Source organism: Homalodisca vitripennis, chromosome 2, assembly GCF_021130785.1.
Source record: "Homalodisca vitripennis isolate AUS2020 chromosome 2, UT_GWSS_2.1, whole genome shotgun sequence".
Lineage (NCBI taxonomy): Eukaryota > Metazoa > Arthropoda > Insecta > Hemiptera > Cicadellidae > Homalodisca > Homalodisca vitripennis.
In genome coordinates this window covers 109,206,493-109,234,331 of record NC_060208.1, presented here as the reverse complement: position 1 = coordinate 109,234,331, position 27,839 = coordinate 109,206,493, and the positions used below count along the sequence as shown (strand labels likewise).

General features: G+C 35.1%; 1 protein-coding gene across 3 annotated transcripts in view; it reads right to left on the bottom strand.

Moving 5' to 3' along the window:
• LOC124354566 (facilitated trehalose transporter Tret1-like) overlaps positions 1–27,839 on the bottom strand; it is a 56,340-nt gene that overhangs the window by 12,693 nt on the left and 15,808 nt on the right. The window contains exon 1 of one of the 3 annotated variants that reach the window (XM_046805118.1): positions 5,066–5,792. The exons of the other annotated variants lie outside the window; for them this stretch is intronic. Within the exon in view, the coding sequence (XP_046661074.1) occupies positions 5,066–5,101 (36 nt within the window). The 5' untranslated portion in view covers positions 5,102–5,792. Of the gene's footprint in view, positions 1–5,065; positions 5,793–27,839 lie in introns of those variants that run through there. 3 annotated transcript variants of the gene reach the window in all.

The following is a 27,839-nucleotide window of genomic DNA, read 5'->3' as shown; positions in this document are numbered from 1 at the left end:
TACTCTGCGATGTTTCCAAGCGTGTGTATAAATGTAGTTCTATGTAACATTTCAAGTCTATAGGTCAGTTCACTCTCAAGATATTCTACGGATAGTTATGTGACACGTTGAAATGTAATGATTGTACTCTGTTTACTAATTTATTTACTCTGCGATGTTTCCTAGCGTATGTAATAAATGTAGTTCTATGTAACATTTCAAGTCTATAGGTCAGTTCACTCTCGAGATATTCTACGGATAGTTATGTGACATGTTGAAATGTAATGATTGTACTCTGTTTACTAATTTATTTACTCTGCGATGTTTCCAAGCGTATGTATAAATGTAGTTCTATGTAACATTTCAAGTCTATAGGTCAGTTCACTCTCGAGATATTCTACGGATAGTTATGTGACATGTTGAAATGTAATGATTGTACTCTGTTTACTAATTTATTTACTCTGCGATGTTTCCAAGCGTGTGTATAAATGTAGTTCTATGTAACATTTCAAGTCTATAGGTCAGTTCACTCTCGAGATATTCTACGGATAGTTATGTGACATGTTGAAATGTAATGATTGTACTCTGTTTACTAATTTATTTACCCCGCGATGTTTCCAAGCGTGTGTATAAATGTAGTTCTATGTAACATTTCAAGTCTATAGGTCAGTTCACTCTCGAGATATTCTACGGATAGTTATGTGACATGTTGAAATGTAATGATTGTACTCTGTTTTCTAATTTATTTACCCCGCGATGTTTCCAAGCGTGTGTATAAATGTAGTTCTATGTAACATTTCAAGTCTATAGGTCAGTTCACTCTCGAGATATTCTACGGATAGTTATGTGACATGTTGAAATGTAATGATTGTACTCTGTTTACTAATTTATTTACTCTGCGATGTTTCCAAGCGTGTGTATAAATGTAGTTCTATGTAACATTTCAAGTCTATAGGTCAGTTCACTCTCGAGATATTCTACGGATAGTTATGTGACATGTTGAAATGTAATGATTGTACTCTGTTTACTAATTTATTTACTCTGCGATGTTTCCAAGCGTGTGTATAAATGTAGTTCTATGTAACATTTCAAGTCTTATAGGTCAGTTCACTCTCGAGATATCGTGTGGCCAAACAGAAAGGTTGAAATTAAATTGTGCCACTCCTTCCTTACTTTGGGAATGCTTTAACAAACTGTTTGGAATAATTCAGCGTTTGGTCATGGTTTTTGGTAGCATTTTAAAGCTTCACCTACAATTTAATGGTCTGGTCGCAGTGAGACCTCTCTCTTGACATGGCAGCAAAAGGTTTTGACACCTGTAAACATTAGAGAAGCTGAATTTTCTGTCAGACTATCGCCAAATTTGTAATACACTTGTCCCTTGTAAATACGAACCTTACATTCTTTATTTAATCCAATAAGAAATAAGACAGCACAGCCCTATGGTAAAATGTTTTTATCTTTGATTAAACTACTATAATGGGTTTTGATATTGATGCGATCTTAGCGAGATACAGCGATTTTATAAACCATTCCATGGCTTTGTTTGGTCAAATATGACCAGAGGAAGTGAAACCATAGGGTGGAGGAATGAGTCAAGCGACTGAATTTTGTTATAGAACCCATCTTATAAAATATCTTTTGTAATGTTTTATTTGCTTATAACCCAGGAGTAATAATGAAAACGTTATCATACATGTGGGCAGACGTCCAGAGTTAACATTTTTACTATTAGCTTTCCTAATATTGTACTTTTATTGTATAGAACTAATTCTTAGGCCTACACTGTTAATTTTTTAACAGAGGTGAATATATTAATTGTGCATGGCTGCGCTGACCGGTTACGCTATAAAATATAACTATATTCTGTTTCCTTTTTACACTGCTCAATTATAATGATTTAGACAATTATAATTGTCTTAGCAATATTTTTTGACATGGCGTGAACCTGAAACCGTAAGTGATAATTCATTTCTGTACAGTGTAACTTGACAGTACAACAATGCACAGCTGATCTTCACCTTTGATAAAATTGAAACATTAAACCCAAAGCACAAATTCCAAACCTCGTGTTGAATTACGACCTTCCTGTAGTTAGCAATGTGTTTTGGAAGTTTGGAAAAACATTCAAATGGACGAAAAGTTTAAACTAATTTTAAAAAGAGGTGTGATTACGTATAATAATGAAATGAGGACCACTAATTTGTGATAGAATTGTTGAAAATTACTAGATTAATTATGTAATTAAAATTAAATAAATAATTATTAACTTAATTATGTTAATTTGTCTTGTCAAACTTGTATTTCTATGCTTTAGGCATTTATATTTTCTATCGAATACTGACTGAATCTCGTTTTATTTTCCGAGTGCATTTTGCGGTATTGAGGCTGTAAAACAGATTACACTCCTCAGCACACAATTTCAGACAGAGTAAAATAACAGTTGAAATAACTTTCTACTAATTAATCCTCATCAGTATGTACATTTGATTTAGGCTACAATTCAGTATTTAAATATATTTCATAAGTTAATACTTCAATAATGAAATTCTTGCACGCTATACATAAAATCTAATATTCAAGTTAGATAAATTTACATATTGCAAATTACTAAGTTGAATGTGTAACTACAATATAGCCATTCTTGGTTAGCCTAGTTTATAACAATTATATTCCCATTGATGTTAACTTAAAAATAGACCATTTTCAGTGTAGGAAAAACTGCATGTGTGCAACATCCAGTTTTAAACAACACTTCTGCCCCTCAGCTTTTAGCAACGGAAAAATTTCAAATAGAGTAAGGTCAGCGACTAAAAGAGTTTCTAGTAAATTATTTTTAAGTGGTCTCCAGTAGAAAGTGGAGCATATACGTCATACAAGCAGCGGCAAGACAAAGTTTGTTAACAAAGATGACAGTTGATGTGTCGCATTCTGCGGTTACTGGGTTACGTCCGTGCTAAGTGATAAGCACGGCGCAAAGAAACACTACTTGTATTTAGCGATCGTACTTGTAACAACAAATAGAGATATAAAGTCCAGGCTTCAAAATAACTTTCATTTTATTTTATTTTCATAGAGACGCACTTTTCGTAAAAACATTTTCATACTTAACTGTGATTTAGATTTTAGGCTGACTGACAAGTACACTATCTGTCTTAAACTCATCGCCGGCCATTTGCACTTCCCCTTTCCCGTCTTAAGGCTACTTATTTACACCAACATTAGAAAATTTCCACAGCAAACACGAGGTGATGCAATCTTTATCGTAGTAATATTTCATGACGGGAAATTGAAATGTATGGTAATCAATGATGACCTTCAAAAAGGTAGTAAGTTTTAGATTTATTAATCATATAATAAATAGGTGCAGGGATTTTCCATTTGATTGCATGTTTTCCACAAAATAATTTTTTAAATATATTATTCTAATATAAGTTACACTGCGGACATTTTAAACATGCATCGACTATAACTGATAGTGAGATACGTTAATATACTTGGGAGTATTAACAATTATGTATTCATTGCAGTAGAATATAAAGGGAAAGTAGAATACCATGGTCAGATTGTGTGGAGCCATTGTACTGTAGATAAAGCCTATCGCTATTGTAGGACCAACAATCTGCGAGCTGTGATATCCCACGATTACAGATATAACACACAGTAGAGATTAAATAACTCAAGTTCTTCATAAGAGGAACAAATGTATTGTACAAGTTTTTAGTAAAAATTTGTATTCAAGTGAGAATTCTACCTTGCATTTAATAACAAACTTAGTTTCCTACTATCAGATATATAAATAGACAGTGTCAAAATATGACTAAACTTTACATTAGATATCACACTTCGCTGTTTCCACAAAATATGAAACAATATGACATGTGTAGAGTGTTTTTCAGTAATTTCAAAATAAATCTTTAAAAAATATGTGATCTATACAAATTAAGTTTATTCATAAATTTATGACTTAATTTTCTATAATGGTAAAACAATAAAAAGCACTATAACCAACGAAGTATTTTTATTACCAATTAATATAAAATATACAAAAAGATTTAAATACATGACTCAATAGTTTTGAAGTTAAAAACAATTATTGTTGGAATTAAAGATTCAAATGTTTAATCTAAACATCACATTTCGAAATTCATCAAAGTTGATTTATATGCATGGTTTATATCACGTTTTATATTAAATGTCACATAAAACTAAAATTATATATTTTGTAATGTTTGATAAAGAATTATTAGAAATATTCAGGCGGAGCCATGGCTATTAATAATAGCATTTAATCAAAATGTTCGAGCGAAAATTTCGATTTTCTACGAAAACTTGCCTTTTTGAATCTACCTCAAATATAGAACAAAAAAAATTAAAAAGTACCTATCAGTAAACAGAAGAATGCTAGCGTGACACTTTGGCAGATGAAAAAGTCAGCGATTAACACCTTTCTTTGTATCAAGTGGATGAAAAACGAATATTTGAAAGCCAAAACTCTATAATTTTCGTCACCGGAATAATACCTACAAATACTATCATAAATACAAAATCTAAAATAAGCGTTTAATTAATTTTTACACCTAACTTATATTATGCACTAATTAAAAACAAACACTTGTTAATAATTTATAATATTACGAATTAATTTAACAAAATCAAAATGCTTTTTAACTGGGTGAAAGCAAATCTTAAATTTCTTTAAAGCTTTCTTTGTATTTGAAAACTTAATAATGCCAAGCCTGGTTTGTGAAGATTAAACGTTACGTAATCACTATTATTTTGTTATTTGAGAGTTTTAATTTTAACAAATTTACAAGATACACAAGAATAGACGTTCGTATGAAATAGAGTTGAATTATTATTCTGTCAGCGATCCTAATAATGATCGCTGACTTGAATTACCTTACTTTTAAATTATTGTAATTAAAGATGCAACATTGAACCGATTAGTGTAATCTACAATAAACAGAGACAACATGAAGGAGATATAAGACTAAAGAGTGCTTCGAGCATGCCGAGAATACCTCGTGTTTTGACAAAATAAAATTGCGAAAATGAAAGTAGCTTCAGAAGAGGAGAAAGTTACCTTGACGACTGTCGAGACGAGTGGTAGGACGACCATGACGATGCAAGGGCTGTGTCAGCCTAGAGGAGGTCTGATGGCGAGAACTCTAGAGAAGACCAGATCGGAGCAGGTGCGGTGGGCAAATATTTGCCAACGTCAAACTACAGCACTACAGCTGTACAGTAGTACCCCCACTGAGGCTAAGTGAGTTAAGTGTCTCTCAGTCACTAGTCAGTCTGCAGTGGCTGACGCCGACGGACCGCCTTCACGTCACTTGCGACTCTCCTGGTCCTTACGATCCTCACAGATTTGTCAAACTACTATAACTCCCCCTTTTTTGTTCCAAAATTTACAATAAAATAAAATTGATTTAATTGTTCAATAAAGACAGTCCCTAAATTACACTAAATTCTATTATTTAGCAACACTGGTAACAATGATGTTGAATTCAAAATTACCACAAGGTACGGTACTCAAATAGGCAAATATGCCCACTTCTGTCCAAGTACAACAACGTTAGTGGAGCAACCTCCAACACGTAAATCCCCAATGATGCAATACTCTACGCAACTCGAGCTGTTCAATATTCACGGCACGACGTCACCTCACGGGGTCGTGGATTATTATGCACGCACAGGGTATCAAGTATGAAGTGGGTTAATGTATGTAGGCCTCGTGTGTCGAACCTCCTCACTGTCCACGAGCTGAACGTCAACTACATCTTCACCATACCGGTGCTGAGGGAGGCGAGCTACTGAGCGATGCTGAGGCTGATGTAGTGTCAAGAATCGCTGATAACCGACTGGCCGCTCTGACTCCGTGTCTGACACCGACCTACCGCAGTGACCTTGGGCTCGGAGCGATCGCGAACCGCTTTCGTTTTCGCCGATGACTCGGACTCACTGGACCCGACTTGACACAACTGTGTCTCCTGATTGTGTCAACATTTGGACAGTGGAAAACGGACAACGGACGTTTATCGTCATGCACTTCCAAATTTTATGAAAAACCGATCCCCTTTGTTAAGACTGAAGCATTATTTGTTCTGCACTCTTCACTCTCAGTCGTTGGCCGTTGTTCTTCATCTATAATAACCGACTTTTATAAAACACTTTACATAACATGTATAGTTTAAGATATATCATACTGAGTGTGTCCAATCTGAGAGGTATGACATAGTCACTACGGATTTCCTGGTACTATCTTAGAAGTCAGATATTTTGAATTCACAATCTTCTTTATACAAAAATTCTCTTATATTAGTTTTTTTTTAAATACCTAACATTATTCTAAATATGAAATTCCTCTACTTGATATTCCTTATTGGGTCTCATCCAATTAAATTGCAAAATACTGTACATACTGGATGGTACACAAGTTTTACTTTGGGTTTCAAAGAAAGTTAGGGTTAGGGTTCTAAAATTATCCCCATCCCTGGCTTCAAGACTAAACGACAAAATTCTAAAGTGTCTGTTTTTATTCGTGCAACTCTTCCGTCGCTAAAAGGTGTTGTTTGGTACAGAAAAAGAAACATTATTTGTTACTGTTACCTAATAGATGGATTTGGAAGAACCGTCCTCGAATTACGAAATGGAGGTAGCAACAGGTAACATATACAACAGAATTATGCATAATTTTACTATAAATGTATATAAGAAGAAACTGGGAAACTAATTAAGCCAGCTCACATATTTCGTAATACTTCAGTTAATATATCCTAAGAAAATTAATTTTACTTATGAATTTCTCCGTCTTCCATCTCATTTTCCTGCCTCTCCTGTTTCACCACTCTCTCACTCAGTCACTTTTCATATCTTTATCTTCCTAATACTCCCAATGAATAATTCACTCATTCATTCTCTCTCTCCATTCCCTCCTCTATATTATTTAATTCATTCTCACTCCCTCGTTCTCTTCCTCCTTCTATATCTCACATTCAACTCGTCCCACTCCCTCCTTTTTCTTCGCTCTCACTTACCATTTCTCTCCCTCTCCTTCCCCTTTCTTATTCACTCACTAGTTCTATCACTTTCATTCCCATTAGATAACGAAAATAAAAGTGTGAAGGAAAATGTAAATTTGAATACGTGCGAGAGATAAAAGTATAGAATGAGTGAGGGAGGTGGATGGAGAGAGCGATAAAGAAGGTTAGGCTGAAGGAGAGATGGATTGCGAGAGATACAGAGAGAGGCATTTTTTATTTATGGTTAAATAACCAGACTATAAATATTTATGTTATAAAAGAGGCAGCTGGCGGAGTATTTTGGGTTCTATACTGCAATCAAACTTTAGTAGTCCAATATCTCTAAAACATCTGTATTGTAAGGATAGATTAGTGAATAATTAGTTGAAATATGATGGTTACTAATATCTTGAAAATCAAATTCAAACCCAATACAAAATTTGTTCAATATAAAAGTTTGAAAAAAAGATCTGAATAGCAGTTGCGTGCATCTAAAAGCCATCCGTTATACACATTCAAGGAGAGAAACGATTGTAGTACGTGTGATATTTTAATTTGGGTCCTCAGACTGCAATGGCACAGTAAACGGTTCAGTAACCTCCCGCACCCGGGACAATTAACAGTCAATGTCGAATGACGTCACTGACAGGTGGAAGTAGAAGTAGAGGTAGAAGTGAGAGGTGGGCAGCAGCAAGCGCCTAGCGGTCTCGCGACTGACTGACCTAGGCACCGATATTGGAGGTGTGGTGAGGCCTACACCGGTTACCGGTTCGCCGGTCACTGTTACCGGTGTCTGCGGTTTCTCCCGGTTTGAACGTTAACATTAACATTACTGATGTGATTTATAATTTCATTTTCAACACTGACTGGCTACTGATGTTTTGCTTTATTATTTTCGTAAGAACGAAGCGACATACGTTTGTTTTCACGTGAATGGCTAGATAAGGACTCAATACCAACATTTTGCATAACTGTTGTCAGTAGTAAGTTTCATTTCTCACGCTGAGTGTGTTTAATTTCTTCAATAAAAAACTTATATTATATGTTTCATGAATTATAGATTTAAAATATCAAGACTTTTAAATGAAAGAAATAAGTGGATTTTTAGATATTATAACAACTCTAGTAAGTTGCACAACATAAATAACTGTAGTATAAACAAGAAATGTTCATAAAAGAACAGGTTGTTAAGTACAAAAACATTGAAAACATCGGATCATTCTGTATAATGTGGTTATACATAATCCTAGAAGTTTTATGTGGCTCAGTGTCTCATCTAATGGTGTTTAACCTGCCATTCTGTCACCTTCATGACCACGGTCTTCGATGTTTATATGAAGAACAAACAGACTACAGTCAGAACAATTGTAAACGTGTCCATTACAGCAAGTGACCACTTGTACCTTCTGATCGATCTCAAGTCTCACAAAAAGCTAAGTAAAGAGAAGTAGAAAGTCAGGTCTAGAGAGCAGCACCTCACCGGTCCAATGCCACGCCCACGCAGGAACAGACTCAAGGCGACCATCAACATATCGAACGATTCAGCCTACCCATACCTCGTACAGTGCCAGGTCAAGACAAGCCGAGTGCAGGAGAAAAACCACGGACCGGTTTCGACACACGATTGAATAACCAACAAGGTTGTAGGGTTTACTCGGAGTACTATTGATATACGAGTACATGGAGTATCTGAACCCGTGTGATAAACAGTTGAATAAATCACAAGGCGGCAGACTTTACTCGGAGTACTATTGATATACGAGTACATGGAGTATCTGAACCCGTGTGATAAACAGTTGAATAAATCACAAGGCGGCAGACTTTACTCGGAGTACTATTGATATACGAGTATTGATATACGAGTACATGGAGTATCTGAACCCGTGCGATAAACAATTGAATAAATCCAAGGCCGCAGAGCCTACTGGAGTACTTTACTCGGAGTACTATTGATATACGAGTTACAAGGAGTATCTGAACCCGTGCGATAAACAGTTGAATAAATCACAAGGGCGTGCGGAAGACTTTACTCGGAGTACTATTGATATCTACGAGTACAAGGAGTATCTGAGCCCGTGCGATAAAAAAATTGAATAAATCACAAGGCCGCAGACTTTTACTCGGAGTACTATTGGAGTACTATTACGTGTACAAGGAGTATCTGAACCCGTGCGTTGCGATAAAAAATTGAATCAAATCCACAAGGCCGCAGACTTTACTAGAATTCCCAATATACAGTCACATGGAGTATTTGAACATGAGTACCTTTACTCGGAGTACTTTTGATCGAGTACATGGAGTATCTGAACCCGTGCGATAAACAATTGAATAAATCCCAAGGCGCAGCAGACTTTACTCGGAGTACTATTGATATACGAGTACATGGAGTATCTGAACCCGTGTGATAAACAGTTTGAATAAATCCCAAGGCGGCAGACTTTACTCGGAGCCTTACTAGTGATATACGAGTACATGGAGTATCTGAACCCGTGCGATTAAACAATTTGAATAAATCCCAAGGCGGCAGACTTTACTCGGAGTACTATTGATGTACGAGTACATGGAGTATCTGAACCCGTGCCGATAAACAATTGAATAAATCCCAAGGCAGCAGACTTTACTCGGAGTACTATTGATGTACGAGTGTACATGGAGTATCTGAACCCGTGTGATAAACAGTTGAATAAATCACAAGGCGGCAGACTTTACTCGGGAGCACTATTGATATACGAGTACATGGAGTATCTGAACCCGTGCGATAAACAATTGAATAAATCCCAAGGCAGCAGACTTTACTCGGAGTACTATTGATATACGAGTACATGGAGTATCTGAAACCCGTGCGATAAACAATTGAATTAAATCCCAAGGCAGCAGACTTTACTCGGAGTACTATTGATATACGAGTACATGGAGTATCTGAACCCGTGCGAGAAAACAATTGAATAAATCACTAGGCCGCAGACTTTACTCGGAGTACTATTGATATACGAGTACAAGGAGTATCTGAAACCCGTGCGAGAAAACCAATTGATTAAATCACTAGGCAGCAGACTTTACTCGGAGTAATATTGATATAACGAGTACATGGAGTATCTGAACCGTGCGGTAAACAATTGAATAAATCCCAAGGCAGCAGACTTTACTCGGAGTACTATTGATTATACTAAGTACATGGAGTATCTGAACCCGTGCGATAAACAATTGAATAAATCCCAAGGCGGCAGACTTTACTCGGAGTACTATTGATATACGAGTACATGGAGTATCTGAACCCGTGCGATAAACAATTGAATAAATCCCAAGGCAGCAGACTTTACTCGGAGTACTATTCATATACGAGTACATGGAGTATCTGAACCCGTGCGATAAACAATTGAATAAATCCCAAGGCGGCAGACTTTACTCGGAGTACTATTGATATACGAGTACAAGGAGTATCTGAACCCGTGCGAGAAAAAATTGATTAAATCACTAGGCCGCAGACTTTACTCGGAGTACTATTGATATACGAGTACATGGAGTATCTGAACCCGTGCGGTACACAATTGAATAAATCACAAGGCCGCAGACTTTACTCGGAGTACTATTGATATACGAGTACATGGAGTATCTGAACCCGTGCGATAAAAAGTTGAATAAATCACAAGGCCGCAGACTTTACTCGGAGTACTATTGATATACGAATACAAGGAGTATCTGAACCCGTGCGATAAAAAATTTAATAAATCACAAGGCCTTTACTCGGAGCAGGCGTGCATCTGAACCCGTACGACACACATTTGAATAACCAATAAAACATAAGACATTTCTCAGAGCACTATTGATACACTCGTAAATGTGAACCTGTGCGACACACAGCAGTTGAATAATCAATACAACATCAGACATTTCTTGGAGCGCTATTGATATACGAGTACAGCATGCATTTAACCCGTACGATACGATACACAACAGTAGAGTAACCAACAAGGCAGCGGACTTTACTCGAAGCACTATTGATATCCGACGTGCATCTGAACCTGTGCGACTCACAACAGTAGAGTAACCAACAAGGCAGCAGACTTTTCTCGGAGCAATAATTGACATACAGCATGCATTTGAACCCCTGCGTTACACGACAGTTGAATAACCAATCAGACATTTCTCAGAGCATTATTGATATACAACGTACATCTGAACTCGTGTGACGAACAATTGAATAACCATTCAGATTACAGAGTTTACTTGGGAATATATTAATATATACCAGTAGTGTGAGCGTTAATGCGCGTATAGTTTTTACACTTCGTGCGATATAGGATTGAAATATACAGAATTTTCCTGAATCAGCTATCAATTCTTATTATTTTGTGATTTAGACGAGTATTTCGTTGCTCATTGACCTGAACCCATGCGACGTAACTACGATTGAATAACTAATCAAGTTGTAGTTAATACTTCTCCCGACTGTGCTAGAAGAGAATGTACTTTTTTTGGCTGTAAATAGAAATAGACTGTATTGAAATAGAAGTATGGAATAAATTAAAATAAAACGTTTGCATAGATTCCAAAGTAAATGCTTTGTATTCTGTATCTTGGAACTGTAATAAGTATTCTCTCATTTATATAGTTGTAATGTGGAAGTCAAAGAATGGATGTATTAAAATTAAAAATCCTTAAAACTACATATATTATATAATCATTTTTGAGGGAAAGATTACAGCGATGCCTAAGTTGAAGACTTAAAACAAATGAAGCTATGTTAAAAATTTAAAACAATATAGTTTCATCTAATCCATAATCATTTATGATATTCAATAATATTATATTTAAACATAAGTTAATTTTATTAATGCTTTATTTTTTATATATTATGACTGTGCATAATTACTACAGTATACTTACTTCATTGTGGAATTATTGTTCATTCATGATGTAGGCCTATCACCATTAAATGCAACGCAAAACATACTAACTAGGTTATGGTTTTTGAAATATACAACAATTAGTTCGATATAAAATAAAAAAGTTTTAATTTTGATTCAATACTTTTGGCCAGAAGTTTTATTTATTATTGCACTCAAAACCTTTTGCTGTGCATCTTAACCCATTGCGCTCAAACATCCTCCCCATATCAATAGTTATTTAAAATATTAACAAATCTCATTGGTTTCAAAATGAAGCATAGAGAATTGTTCATACATAATAAAGAAAACGAAATATTATAGTTGTTTTATAATTATATTGGGTATAGTTTACTAAATAGTTCTATACGTGAACCAAATCAAACAGTTGATTATCGGCGTCATTAACTTTTTAAAATGTAGTTACTAAGAAATATTCTGTGTGTATTATTTGTAGACTCCTTGCGTCGATATAATTGTACTCCACACTGTATGATGCAGTCCCTCAGTTAACGAACAGTTTTTGTATGTCACGGTGCTGATGCGGGATAACGGGTTAGCGTTAGCTGCTCACCAATTGCTTCACGGTTGCAGCAAAAAAAAAAAAAAAAAATTTCTCGCCTTTTATTCACAACAAGATCGTCGAGATGTTTCCGAAACCGTTTAAAACACCAATGGTCGCACAAAGTGACGCGAACACGCCTGCGGTACATTTAACACAACAGTCGGTCTGCAATAATGGACACAAGGTGGCGTAACTCGCTCAGTGGCTCTACTGAACTACTTGCAGGAGTGGGATGGCCTTGACTTTGGTATCACTTAAGCCCCGTCCTTCTACTCAACAGTCGTGACGGGTTTATCGTGAAATGTGCATACTTCACTCACTAGACAGTATGCCAGATCCTCGTATACAAGAGGTAGGGTTTATCACCATTAAAATTGATGTTAATAAAAGTCTGTTCTAGTACTTAAGTGCAAATTCCAACAAAGTATGTTAGTTGTAGATGTAATAAAAGAACTGACGTTAAACAAACTTTCACGCTGCCAATACAAATTTGTTTTGGTTGGTGAAAAATTATTGTGGAGAAATGTTCATAACACATTATAGGTTAGGGGATTTTTCCAAAATTCTTTAAACTATAACTTTTATAATAAAATTACACCTCAAACCGAGATTTTATCCATTTTATGTGTAAAGCTTGAACTTTTTAGTACTGTTTTCTACGTATTGGCTAAGTTATTGAGCACATTATTACCCACTTTATCAACGAAAACTACAGTTTAATAAAATTTAAAATATCTGGAATACGCCGATTTATTGGATTGCGTGAAGTGGATTCTTTGTTTGGAGTACATTATTTACGATAAATAGTTCGAAGAGAAGATTAGATAGTATTATTTGAGTATCAAATCTGTGTGAGAGTTTCTTCGGCACAGCTGGGAGAGCAAATTTTGAAACGAGCAGACGAAGTAGTCTAGCCCGGTACGAGTGTGAGATCCTGGTAGTGTTTGGGAGAAGGCTTCCATCGCATGTAAGAAACGAATTCGTTGTTTTTTAACATTTGAGTCATTTTGTACCATATTACATACTGTCAATGCAATAAAACAATATTATATTCTGATTTAGGCCATTTATCAGGTGTAAGACCACTTAAAAAGTATAAGAAAAATTAAACTGCCACATTTATGTAACGTTGACATAAAACAAAACCTGAATAAAAAACAGATTCTTGCAATCAATTAACTGTGCTCTTCTTTTTTAACATTTAAAAAATTGTAATTACGAGATTTGGATTTTTATTTCTCATATATATATATATTATATATATATATATATATATATATTCTCACATCAGCCTTTGATGGAATTTTAAATATTGTAATTAAAATCTGGAGACATTTAGGTCAATAAGTTAATTAAAATTTTAATTTAAGTTGATGATTGCTGGATAGTATCGAAATATTTTCTGATTGCGTATTCCACATAGGAAATTATTTTGAGACAATAACGTTTTTTAAGTACTAATGTTTGAATATGTTCACTGTGGTCTAATTTAAAGGACCAGTTTTCTTAAGTGCCCTCTAAATGTCCTCTCCAGTGTTGGAGTGAGGTTATATAACAGTCGCGGTGCGGCCACCGACCGGTCGATGAGGTTGTGAACCAATACTCGACGATTGCATGCAGAGGTGAATACAGTGAATGCGTCACGGTCCACCGACCGCCTTGAAGCGCGATCAACTGTTGACTGAATGAATGTTAATGAGTTTGAAATTTACTTTCGCCATCAACCGCTGGCTATTATTTGGGTTTCAAACTCTTTCAAAAACGTAGCCTATAGTGCGATACGGTGTGGACACACTGATAACGCAGACTCTACAGTATACGAGTATTATCCGCGGACGGATATACACCATTTAACGTTAACTGAGAAAATTATGAATTTACTTTATTACACTATAATAATAGAGGCTTATCTTAGTTACTTTCAGAAGACCGAACGTCAATTGCTTAGGCAACAATATAATGACATCAGAGGTGTAGGACGGATAAGGGACGGGAGGGGGATGGGACCATTTGGGTTGCGATACTTCTATCATATTCTTCTAATGTTATTCTGATACCTTAAACTGGTCCAACAGAATCCTTTTCATTTCATCACAGGTATTGAATATACTATAAATCTAAAGGAATAAGGAGTAGAATCAGGCCCTACAGTGTCTTGTTTCAAAATTTATCTTCCAACATATTCCCTTGATATGGGTTTCGCTGGATAGCAGAAAAAACAGAGAATAGGTGCACCAAACTTGGAGTGTTGAGAGATTTCTCCGAGAGGCGCTACCTCATACTTCGACATAAAGGGTCGACAACCCTTCTCTGCGTGAATTGTGGAGCAAATTCTACCTCTCAAAGTAAAATTGTAATACTGATCGTTCGGCTTTTACAATTATTTCTATAGCCCCATCTAACCCTCCGAAGCGTTGCTTCGTCATTACGAACGGGCCAGTTCATCGATTCACGACCAATAGTGCTGTGATAAACGTTGCAAACCGATGTCAACGTTATAGGACTCATCTTTAGTAGCCAATAGTTTGCAACTAGACTCGTAAAGGGAACAACTGACCCCCTGCAATCGCTGGTGGAACTAGGTCATGTTTGTCTCGTGCTTCAGTTCGCAAAACAACCGACTTTTGTCATATAATTTCCGGAAGGGAGGGCCATAGTGAGGGTGTGTGCAAATGTAAGCCCGATGATCTGCATCAGAAGCCTCTTGTCTTGACTTGATGGTGGACATGTCCGCCGTTGTTGGGGAGTATTAGGATTTCTCTTTCTGAGGTTATCTTTGGTGAGAAAGCTGTGCCTCAGACAAAAACAACATGGCCACTCCGAATGGCCTTCAGTTGCTAATCTCGAATGCCCAGTTAAAACACATTGAACCCCACAGATCCATCGCTGACACTCATCGACGTAGTGGCTGCAGCACTTGGAAAGCAGAGAGAACCATCGGACAGTGGTCAGATACTCGGAAATGGTCTCCAGCAATCGCCGCATTTCCTCCAGTCACCGGCGAACCATGTGACGTAGTCATAACAAAGATGGACTGTTTGTCCACACGGGAGCCGGTAGAGGGTACAAATTATTTCTCTTGCCTGACTGTGAAGTTTTTTCCCTGAAGTTACCTTCGATACGAATGTTTCCATTATATAGAAGCCCGCACTAACCTAAAACACACTCCAGTAAGCAAAACTTAAAATGTTAAAAATAAAATTCGCACTAAGTTATAGGCTAAGCAATTTTCACGAAGCGCTCGTCGAGGTCGCTGCAAGTGAACTGACTGAACTGGCAGGCAGGCAGGCAGTCGATATAGGACAATAAATATACCATAGAGTTCTGTGTAACGGTATATAACTTTACTGACAGTATGAGAGGTCCGACCGTCTATTCGCATCTATCCCGCTAGTCACAAGCGCGTGACCTTGAGCGTACGTTTGCAGAAAGCCCTTTACAATCCACCCGCACCGCACCCCTCGCCTACCACCGCTCTCCCAGCTCGAGTCTACGGTTAAAAAAATTGGACTGTACAATACTAAACTGAATGAAAGTGGCAAGAGTGATTAGCCGTGTTTCACGTATATTCGAAATGAAACCATCATTCTCAGGCTGATGAGAACACTTGATGTTCAAAGTATACACTGACGACGTTGTACTACGGACACCATTCATTATAAACTGAGACCAGAGTCACATGTATTAGAAATGAAACCATCATTCTCAGGCTGATGAGAACACTTGATGTTCAAAGTATACACTGACGACGTTGTACTACGGACACCATTCATTATAAACTGAGACCAGAGTCACGTGTATTAGAAATGTCCGGAATTGGCTCTCCGTACCGGTACAATTTCTCTCTACTGTACAGCTAGGTAATTGCGGCTTCAACGTCCAGTAGCTATTGGTTACCACAGCGTTTGAGTGATGTGGTCGATCGAGCGTTCATTGAACCTACTTGCAGCCTCTAGTAGACGAGTCACTCGGAATAGTTTTCGTGAGCTGTGATATAAATTTATTTTATGAAAGTAAAGTCCCGCATAAATTTATTGGATGAGGAAGTTCTCTGTGCCCCTAGTCTCGTAACGGTGCACATAACTTCCCTGAGCCAACTCAAAGAATCCAAGATCCCAGAAGGTATTTCAATTTCTCTCTGGATTTTAGTTTAAAGATCATTCTAACAGTTCCTTTCCGTGTTTTCCATACTCTATAACGATCGTTATAGTTCATTGATTTTATAAGTAGTTAACGTTATATATCTTTGAACTCTAACGGCTGTACTACATTCAGAAATGCTCAATGCACGTTAATCTTTGACATATATTTATAAAACAAAAATAGGGTTAAATCTTTTATTTTACTCAACGAATATCTCATACTGTTCTCGTTTCAAATAGAAGAGTCACTGAAAACTGTGCTGGTATCATTCGTTCAGAGGCCGGTATTAAATGAAAGAGATTCTGATGCAAGGAATTCATAAAAATATTATACAAGTCAGCATTTACGGATAATCCGACAACGATGTATCATTTTAAACTAGGTTAAATTATTGAGTCTGACAATCTTAACGAAAAAAAACGAGACTGTAAAATTTATTTTCAAATAAAATAAAAATTCATTTCAGTTAATGTAAAACTATTTTAAAATCATCATTGCAATCACCAATCATCACATCATATATACGTATCACGACAACATATCCCAAATAATCTTGCCCAAAACAAGTTATATACGACATCTTGGAGGCCACACCGATAATAAAACATTACATTGATAACATAAACATAATATAAACATTACATAATAATTTACTGATGAGTAACTTTAGAATTTCAAAATTGCGCTGGTAAAGCAATACAATTTATTAGCAAGTGACCCAATCAATTTTCGCTATTAGCAAAGGAGAAACGATACAACTACGTTAAGTGCCATGCAAATAACAAATAATAAAGGAAAATCATTTGGATAGGAAACATGTAATATAATTCATGGTTGAGTTCCGCACTAAGTATTCGTATGACAATCGGGCTACCAGAATAATTTTGCATTGATGTGTTCGCAATCATACGCAATCCAGACACAATCAATGTGTGCGTATTATTCCAAGACATTACTTCCTAGTGCACGATTGCGTATTGCAATCATTGTCCGACTTCTGAGATATTTCCAATAATTTTTGATTCTGAAATCACCATACGGTACATTGATTGATCTCACGGCCAGAATCAATCACCAAGGAAGCGATGACGTGATCTGAGTGAATTCCTAAAGATTAGGCCAATAATCCGTCCTCGACTCCCAGGGTTTTGTTGGCAGTGGAACAGGAAGTTCTACAACAGTGCTGGTTACAGGCACAATACTATTCATAATACTAATATACCTTTTTCGAAAACAACAATAATTGTATTAAAAATTACTAACTTGATAATAAGTATGAAAATAATTTACTATATTATCATATATTGAAAATCAATTTTAGTTGTCAATCCAATCACTTCATTATGTCTTAGGATATTAGAAATAAAATTGGAATTTCGTCGATGTCTGGTTATTGGTGATCTCCACACCACCAGCTCTTCATAAACTCGTTACCAGAGTAAACTAAATTCGACTCTAGCAAGTGTCGTAGGTAATCGAAATTTGGAATTTTGGGTTATTGATTTGCCTGTTTACTACAAAAGGTTTATTGAAATTGCTTGGTTTCCATTTGTGACAAGTTATTTGCTGTCTATCTCTATCCCTAGTTTGGTACTAGTGCACATCACTGCCCTGAACCAATAAAAGCTCCCAGAAGAAAATTGTAAATTACTCTCTAGATTTCAATTTACAGATGATTCTGACAGTTTCTGTTTTTAAATACTAGTTGGAATTTATATTTATAACAGCTACCCCATAATCTCAAACGTTGACGGGATGCGTAAAATATAAACATATGAAACGCCGCTAATAGGTTCGTTCATGTCAGCCATACCTGTATATTACTACCCAATACCACGTTACGACCCACGAGAAACTTTGGAGGCTGTATCCACCTCCCCAGCAATTGCGTTCTCACAAATCATGAAATAATTGGATTACGTTCATTTCGGAACGGTTCGTTTCCAAAGCTGTTAAAATGTCCATTGGATATGTTGAATTCAAGAACATATATGATTTTATTTTAACTTATTAATAATTATTTGTTTTGATTAAAAGTGCTGTTTAATTGCAATCAACCGTTACCTACACAGCAGTTGTTCGTGTTTTTCCAGCGTTAAATAGACTGCATTTCCCAAATTATAAAACTTTACCAGAGAAAAGATAAATTTAGATTTTATTCAGAGCTGTAATCTACAAAAAACACTCAAGATTTTAAATACGTCAGAATTTCTTTTCTCTTATAAGAAAATAAAGAAAAACATCTGCTCAAATACGCAATCCATAAATGTCAATATTTTATATATTGTATACTATAAAAAAATTATTTGTATTATACTACAACAAGATCCATGATAGCTTATATAAATAATGATCTGGATGTTTACCAACAACGTTTTTACAGAGTAAATCAGTCCCGTAGTGTAGGTAAATCAATCTAGTTGGATAACACTAAAGCAAGTATTTATACATGAAGGTCAATCTGTGATACTGAATAATCATGTTGATACTCTTAGAAAGGCAATATAATTATATTGTAGTTAAATAAAATGGTATAGTCGACATCGAGTTCTGAGGGTACAGTATTCTTCTTGGTATATACGAGTACATGGTAAAAGACAAAGTCATGAGAAAGTACTACAAGTTTATTTATCATAAATAAAAGTTCCTTCAAAATTAATTTGTTATGCTCAGTTGTGTAATCTTCAAAAACACCTCCAGAATTTAGAAATATTTTGTTCTGTTGTGTGAATAAATGCAATGTGGAATTATGCTTAAAGTTTCAGTCTTACAATTCGAATCATACGTGAGACATCTTGTGTGTTTCAGATTGTCCAATTCTGTATACTCCTACATTTCGAGTTAACGTGGCTGGAGCCTTCGCTATCATCTAGGTTTTCTGGTACACAAAGCGCAGAAACATTGTTAACATAAGTCAAATCTTTAAATATTCCAGCGTTGCTACTGAAAGCCACCTTTTACCAATAAATTTTAACCTATAGTACGCTATAACAGCCTATAATCAGCATTCAAGTCACCCGATATAATAGTTATTCGGTGCTCCAACGATTAAACCAAAACTGTCATGACCAATAATGTACATCGCAACTGACTGAAGGAGGCGGAGCTTTGTCATGATCGGCTTAGGTTTAACTAACCAATGATTAATCTGACCAATATGATAGAATATGTGTTTATTGTTACATGATGCCAGGTTTTCGATAGTCCTGTGCTATTTCAAGCGTTTTCTTTGTTGAAGGTTCCTTCCTAATTATTTATAAGTTTTACCTAACAGTACATGGAAAATCCCATATTTTCATTCAAGCATAAATAGAGAGACTTTAGAAAGGCCTAACTAGGAAATTAACTTTAACACTGAGCCCTAATAAAGTTGACCGTGACTGTTTCTGTATATGTCCAGGTTCCAAGTTCCCTGTCCGGTTCGGTGTTCCTCGTCCCCCATTCCCCGCGTTGCAAGCGGATGACTTCAGTGTAATCTGCACCCGCGTTGCATAATGGCAAGCTTATATAACGCGAAATATCGCCCGCTAACCTTGAGTTGGACCACGTGCAAAATGTCACTTATAATTGTAAACAGTGATTTACGCGAGCAGTCTTCCTCGCCGGTGTCGTTGGTTGTACAAAGTGTGCGCAAAGTGACGGCAAAAAAGTCAAGACATCAATACTGACAACATAACTCAGCTAGCTCTTACAGAAGTAGGCGTCAGTACAAAACATGAATTAAGGCACATGAATATTCTAAACTAAAGCCTGTAATTGTTATACACTAGATTATATTTTTTATTTTAGTTTTCATACCTATACACGTATCGCTAGTTTGTATTATAAATTAGTTTCATATATTTGTTTTTGATCTTAAGTAATGGAATTTGTCCAAGATTCTTGACTTTTTATGTTATCGTATAATCGACGTTGATGTTTTTATACCTGTTCTACTTTTCTATTTTACTGATGAACCTAAAGCGTTTTTATTTCTCATCTGTGTTTTTCAAGAGCACACTTTTTTAATTCTTGTATTGTTCTGTTGATCATTAGCATTGTACTTCTATACTGATTGTAATATCATTGTTTTAACATTCCTGTTTTAAATTGCAATTTACTGATAAAAAACACTTATGTTTTAATGTAAACCACAGTGGTAGTTTACTTATTTATTTATTTGTTAGTGGATACTTACCTCATTTCAGTAACAGGGGTGAATTAGAAATATTTTTTACAATGATAGTTATCTCACCTCTCAAGGATGTCTAGTTGGAAGGTAAAGGAAAAACTCAATATCACATGAGTCAATTTGAATTACGAAGCACTAAAACCGGAGCTCTTCTAAACACTAAAATGTTGGAAAGTTAGGAATTGATGTAGCACTAAAGATAATTTCTGACAGCGTTTATTTGTTTTTACACTGAAAATTCTTTTAAAACATACATAGCAATATTTAAGGTAGTCCGACAGATTATGCATAAAAACTAATTCTAAAATATTTAAAATTGTCTGAGTGACGCTTCATTAAATAAAGTTTTTGAGAAATATTATACAATTTTGTGACTGAGAAAATATTTCTACGCCGTAGTGTACAACATAACACATCAAAACTTACATAAACAAACATAATTAATTGTGTTATTAAAAATGCTACACACACATACGCGCGCGCGCGTGTAACATTTTTCGTTCAGTTTGACCTCCTGAACAATTTGGTGAAGTTTGGTCCTGTAATTTTGGGACACCCAGTATATATATATATTTACTATTTAGTTTTTTGGAATATTCAAAAGCAAATATTAAAAACAGTTGAAAATTTAAATATAGCAACTGTTGTAGGTTGACAAACTATACTCTCGCGCTTGCACTCGCGCCAAAAATGGTCAGCTTATGAGTGTCGTCAATCAAGTTCAAAAAGTCAATTTCAAATACTAGCAGGACTGAAATAGATATTTCTATAAAAATGCCAGCAATCTATAGATGTGGAAAATAATTCTTCTATAGGTAGAAAGATAGCAACAAACAAACTTAATTTTTATTGATTCCTAAAACACCACTAACTATATAGTGTTCGTAATACGCTAAACTACTCTGTTTAAAGTCTGTTTATTTCTATCTTTTAGAGCGTTTTTTTTTGCAAACTATTACGGAATTAGAGCAAAGAATAATCTGAAAATTCTTTGTCATATTCTTGGAAATTTAATACATTAATGTAGAAAATACGACGTAATTATGGGATCAGATCTCTCCAACAATTAAACTTTAACCCAGTAAAAACTGTTAATTATACACTTTACCACAAATTTTGTAAATACATTTACCACAGGAGATATGATTTAAAAAATAAAATCATTAGTTTTACCTATATCCTTTACAAATTGCTTTTTACTTTCATAGAAATGCTGTACGACTACCAAAAGTAGTCCCCTCACATCTTCCAACATTCTAAAAAGTGTCGGGTATGAAATATTTTTAAAGTAATATTAATTGTTAAACATATTTAGTTTCTAAATTGTCATGTAAGTAATATATGCGGACAGATATCATGACATAAAAATGTAAAAATAAAATTTTTTATTAAATGCTTGTTCAGAGTGTACAAAACAATAAGAGAATTTAAAAGAAACAAAAACATTTGCCCGGACAAATACATGCAGATTCTCTAAAGCTAGATTGTTTCGTGGCTCGAAACGTTATGTAAGAGGAGGATAAAGACAGTTGTATCAGATATTAAGTTGAATTAACGAGACTTTTCAGCCGCGATGCTTTCCTAGATAGGTACAAGGCCAGAGGTCCTTTCAAGAAGTTATATAACTATCATCACGTGAATTACTCAACCACCACCATCGTACAGTCATCCGTTCCAGAGAAATTGGCTTTTTTCATCGCTACAAAATTATATCATAATTGTTACTGGATTCGAATCTAAGAATTTTTGCGATAAAACATGTTTAACACATAATTGCATCCACATTAAACAATCCTTTGAAATATTGAGTAATGGAAAACCTGTTTTATCTTGTTTACTACTTTCTGAAAGATTGTAATTACAGGAGTGTATATCATGTGAACTGGTTCTGATCCTATCTTACCTACGCTTCAATTCCAGTTATTAGACTGAAGATATACCAACCTAGAGGGTAATATAAAATTAAGATAATATTACGATAAATGAAATTCCATTGTCTACTTATCAAAATGATCAGTAAAACTATTACAACATATCAAGAACTAGCAACGTTCTCATTTCAATTGTTTAATGTCCTAGGAATCGAGAGCATGATGCTAGACAGTCTTTTGATGGTGAATGTATTACATTATATTAAATTATATAGACAATTTGAAAGTGAACATTGTTGGACTTGACATATTGCAACTAATAGTAAACAATATGAGATAGTGATACTTATGACAGGCAAGTCCTTTGAGGATGAATGTATTCTAGGCACTTTGAAAGTGAATATTTTTAAACATGGCATACTGCAAATAATAGTCCAGAAGATGACAGTGTTGATAATGATAAGCAAGTCTTCTGATGATGAATATAATATAGGCAATTTGAATGCAAACTTGTTAGACTTGAAATTATGCAACTAATATTATAGAGTGAGAGAGTGTAGTGCAAATGACAGGCAGTCTTCTGATGGTGGCTATACTACAGACCAGCGGTTCAAAAAATTGTGGTACGTGTACCACTGACAGTACGCTAAGTCATTGCCGGTGGTACGAGCACTAGTGTAGACATGCCACTTTGGAGTGTAGCAAAATGGGACATTTTATTGTGAAGAAAAACATTTAACACTGCACACGGATCGCGCAGTTGCGCTCAGTCTGTCAGTGTCAGCTCTATTTTTGTTAACCTTGACTTACAAATAATACTTCAGTGACGCCCGGTTGTTGTTTTTGTGTTTAGCTTTCAAATAAAGTACAGTGATTTGTTTTCAATTAAAAGTGTTCATTACTGGCTATTGGACATAAATGGATAAGTGGTTAAATTGACCCTCGAGTAAAGTAGCAGTAAGTAGTTTTAAAAAGCAAAGAACCTTATCGCCTCACAAAAGTAACATAGTCTCTGATGGCAAGAAACAAAGCTCTTCCTCCATGTCTACGCAATTGCGTAAGTGCGAAAAGACAACAAATACGCAAAAAAATGATGAAAACTATCTAAGGTTTGGTTTTACTTTTATTGAAATGTTAATGAACCTTTTTCAGTATGTGTAATTTGTCTTGAAATGTTATATAACCACTCAACGAAACCATCTCTCTTAATGCGGCATTTCAACACCAAACATGAAAAATCTTAAAGACAAATCTGGTGAGTTTTTCAAAAGGAAGGCATCTGGACTTAAAGTAAATAAAGTTACTATTACTTCCTTTACCGTATTGAACACCAGAGCTGTTGAGGCCTCATTCAAGGTGAGCCTCAGGATTCTTCGAGAGCAAAAGCTCCATGGTATTGGGGAGACGTTAATTTTACCAGCAGCTAAAAAAATGGTCTCCACAAATATTGGAGAAAAGAAGGAGAAACAGCTTGATGTGGTTTCCTTATCTGACAATATGGTTACAAGAAGAACATCGACATAGCGTTAAAAGTAAAAGAACCGTATTGAGTAAAGTGAATAAAAGCAAGCAATTTGAAATTCAAATAGATGAAACTACAGATGTAACATATATGTCTCAGCTTTTATGTTACATTCAATATGAAGATGAAAGCAAAGTTGGTGAGGACATACTATACTGTGAGCCTTTACCAGCTCACAAAACTGGGGAGTATATTTTTGAAAAATTAACCCACTTCATGAAAGAAATGAAATAAACTTTAGAGAATGTGCAGGTATATGCACGGATGGAGCAGGAGCACAAAGTGGCGAGGTTTCAAAACCAAAAATGGAAGCTCGCCTAGGATCACACTTTTACTGCAGCCTTCATAAGAAGCTCTTGTACCAAAAAGATGTGTAGCAGAGTTGAAAACTGTCCTGAATGAGGCTGTAAAGACAGTGAACTTTATTAAGAGCTCTAAATTCACTCTTTTTCACAGTTTATGTGAAGAAATGGACAGTCTTCACAAATAACTTTTGCTTCACACAGCAATCAGATGGCTGTCAAGATGTTAATTTTTGACTCAAGCTTTTGAATTATGTCATGACATACTGATTTTCTTATTAGGTACAAATTTTGAACCTCGAGAGCGTTTCACTGATGAACTATAAGCTTTGTAGCCTGGTTTACTTGGCTGATATTTTCTTTAAGCTCAATAACGTTAACAGGAGCCTTCAAGGAACATGCAATGCACCATTTCGATTATATGACTTGATTAATGCTTCCATAAAAATCCGGTTTGCAAATAGGGAAGCTAAAAAAGGAAAGGGTTCACTGTTCCTTACAATTGAAAGCCTTCTAATAGAAAATTAGCTTTTCACACTATCATGTGACATCAGAGAGCAATGTAAAGAGTTAAAGGAATATTTGTGTAAGTACTTTCCAGAAAACCTCTATGTCTATATTTGGATCAAAAACCCATATTGTTATATGACGAAAACAGTAATCCCAGAAGTGTTCTCACACTTAAAAAGACCAATTGTTCGAATTAAACTATGATTCAAATTTAAAAGGGATTTTAAACGTTTTTAGCTAAACTATTCTCATCTACTTTAAGATTCAAAAACGCCAAGACTACTATGAGATCGCAAATAGAGCAGTGACATTATTGCTGCCCTTCACGACTTTGTTCTTGTGAGAAGCTGGATTCTCATCCTTAATATATCTGAAGACAAGTACAGAAATATACTTGCCTCTGTTTAGAATGACTATGATGACTATGCGTTTAAATCTGAGCGCGATTCACCAGACATTATAAGTTTGATTCAATCCATCCAAACCCACCCATCTCATTCATCTGTTAAATAAAATCTTTGTTCATATTTCCCCCAATAATCTTGTTTTATTACCAATTTCAGTTATTATATTAAATTTTAAATCATTACAAAGGTTTTCAAAGTGATATTTGAAAATACATTATTGTTTCATTTATTTTAATGGTAAAACAGTAACTCTTTACAACTCTTTTTGTGTAAGAATCATAATCCCTAAATATTTATTGTTATAAAGTATTAAAAATTTCAAAATAGCATTATTGTTACAGATGTATGGTTTATTATTGTACATAAATAAATGGTACATAACATTTTCGAAATATATTAGGTGGTGCGGCAAAACAAATAGTTCGGGAAAGACAGATAATGTGAAAGTGAACATTGTTAGACTTGACATACTGCAACTAATAGTCCAGAAGATGGGACTGTGATGTTAATGACAGCAAGTCTTCTGATGATGAATATACTATAGGCAATTTTAATGTGAACTTGTTAGAGTTGACATAGTTCAACTAATAATCCAGAAGATGACAGAGTGGTGTTTATGACAGCAAGTCTTCTGATGATGAATATACTATAGGCAATTTTAATGTGAACTTGTTAGAGTTGACATAGTTCAACTAATAATCCAGAAGATGACAGAGTGGTGTTTATGACAGCAAGTCTTCTGATGATGAATATACTATAGGCAATTTCAATGTGAACTTGTTAGAGTTGACATAGTTCAACTAATAATCCAGAAGATGACAGAGTGGTGTTTATGACAGCAAGTCTTCTGATGATGAATATACTATAGGCAATTTTAATGTGAACATTGTTAGAGTTGACATAGTTCAACTAATAATCCAGAAGATGACAGAGTGGTGTTTATGACAGCAAGTCTTCTGATGATGAATATACAATAGACAATTTGTAATGTGAACTTGTTAGAGTTGACATAGTTCAACTAATAATCCAGAAGATGACAGAGTGGTGTTTATGACAGGCAGTCTTCTGATGGGCACTATACAATAGACAATTTGTAAGTGAACATTGTTGGACTTGACATACTGCAACTAATGATCCAGAAGGTGAGAGAGTGTTTCTAATGACTGGCAGTCTTCTGATGAAGAATATACTTTTAATGTAGACTGGAGAAATTTTACTCGTAGTTATATCCCCAAGTATCAGAGAAATTTTATCTTACTATAACTCAAACAAATACAATAATACGTTGGAGTTTCTTCGTCATTTATTTTCAGAGAGGACTGCTTTAATATATATGTATGTGGAAATGTGTTTTCTCTTATAACATCGGGAAAATTACATCAGGAAAATGCAACTTCTTCTTGTACCCATGACGTAAATCATTGAATAACAGAGTAGTGAGTAGAACTGGTTTGCTAGAACTACTAGAACACTACCTAGAATAGATTTAATGAAATATTACAGTCGTCTGGGTATAAAAGGATTACTTTGATTCACTTTATTGAATATAATAGATAATGGAATAATTAGAAAAGCGTCAATCTACGGATTATTCTTTCGGTTTCACTAAAGCGCTTCAACAAGTTGATCATAAACCTAAATCTTTGGAATAAATATCAGATTCAACAAATACTCCACAAGTTCAAAAATTAGTCACACATGGTTTCTTTATACTTCAAAGTTATATAGTTATCAATTTTCAAACAGTTCATATGATACAATACCAAAAAGTGAAATTTTTCAGAAATTAATTTGTTTTAATTTGCTAGAATTTAAACTTGTACATGTTTACCTTAATTTTTATTGAAATAAACACTATGTATCATGCCATCCACGCAGCTCAATCAAGCCAAATGGTTTTTACTTTTAATATTTACTTTATATTGTTTACTTCAGCTTTTTTATTTCTATGAATGGTTACGTTAATGTTGTTTTGTTGTGTTCGCGGCTTGAATTAAACATATAAAAATGTTGTGTGCGTTTCTGTTCATGATTATAAACATTTTGTGAATTTTATTTAGCTACAGTTCACTTTCATTTTAGTGCAACACTGAAATCTGTTTCAATTGACTTGTGGAATTAAGCTTTCCCACCACAGCTACTACTTCATGTGTAGAAGAAGATATCGGTTGCTTCGCCGAGATTTAAAATCGTGTCTAAAATATCATAGTGTACTCGATTATGAACCTTATGAGACAAAGAGAACTCGTCTTCACCTACATTACGCTTTATGATGTAGGTGCCTCGGACGTCAAAACAATGCAAATAGTTCGTCTTGAGCTTCTTCGTCGCCGACTTTCTTTGGGTACCTTCAGACGGACATATTGCCTCCAGATTCCAAGAGCCAAGTCTGAAATAGCGTCAGATGTCATAAGCTACACCAAGTGAAAGGTGAATTGGAGCTAATCTCACCATT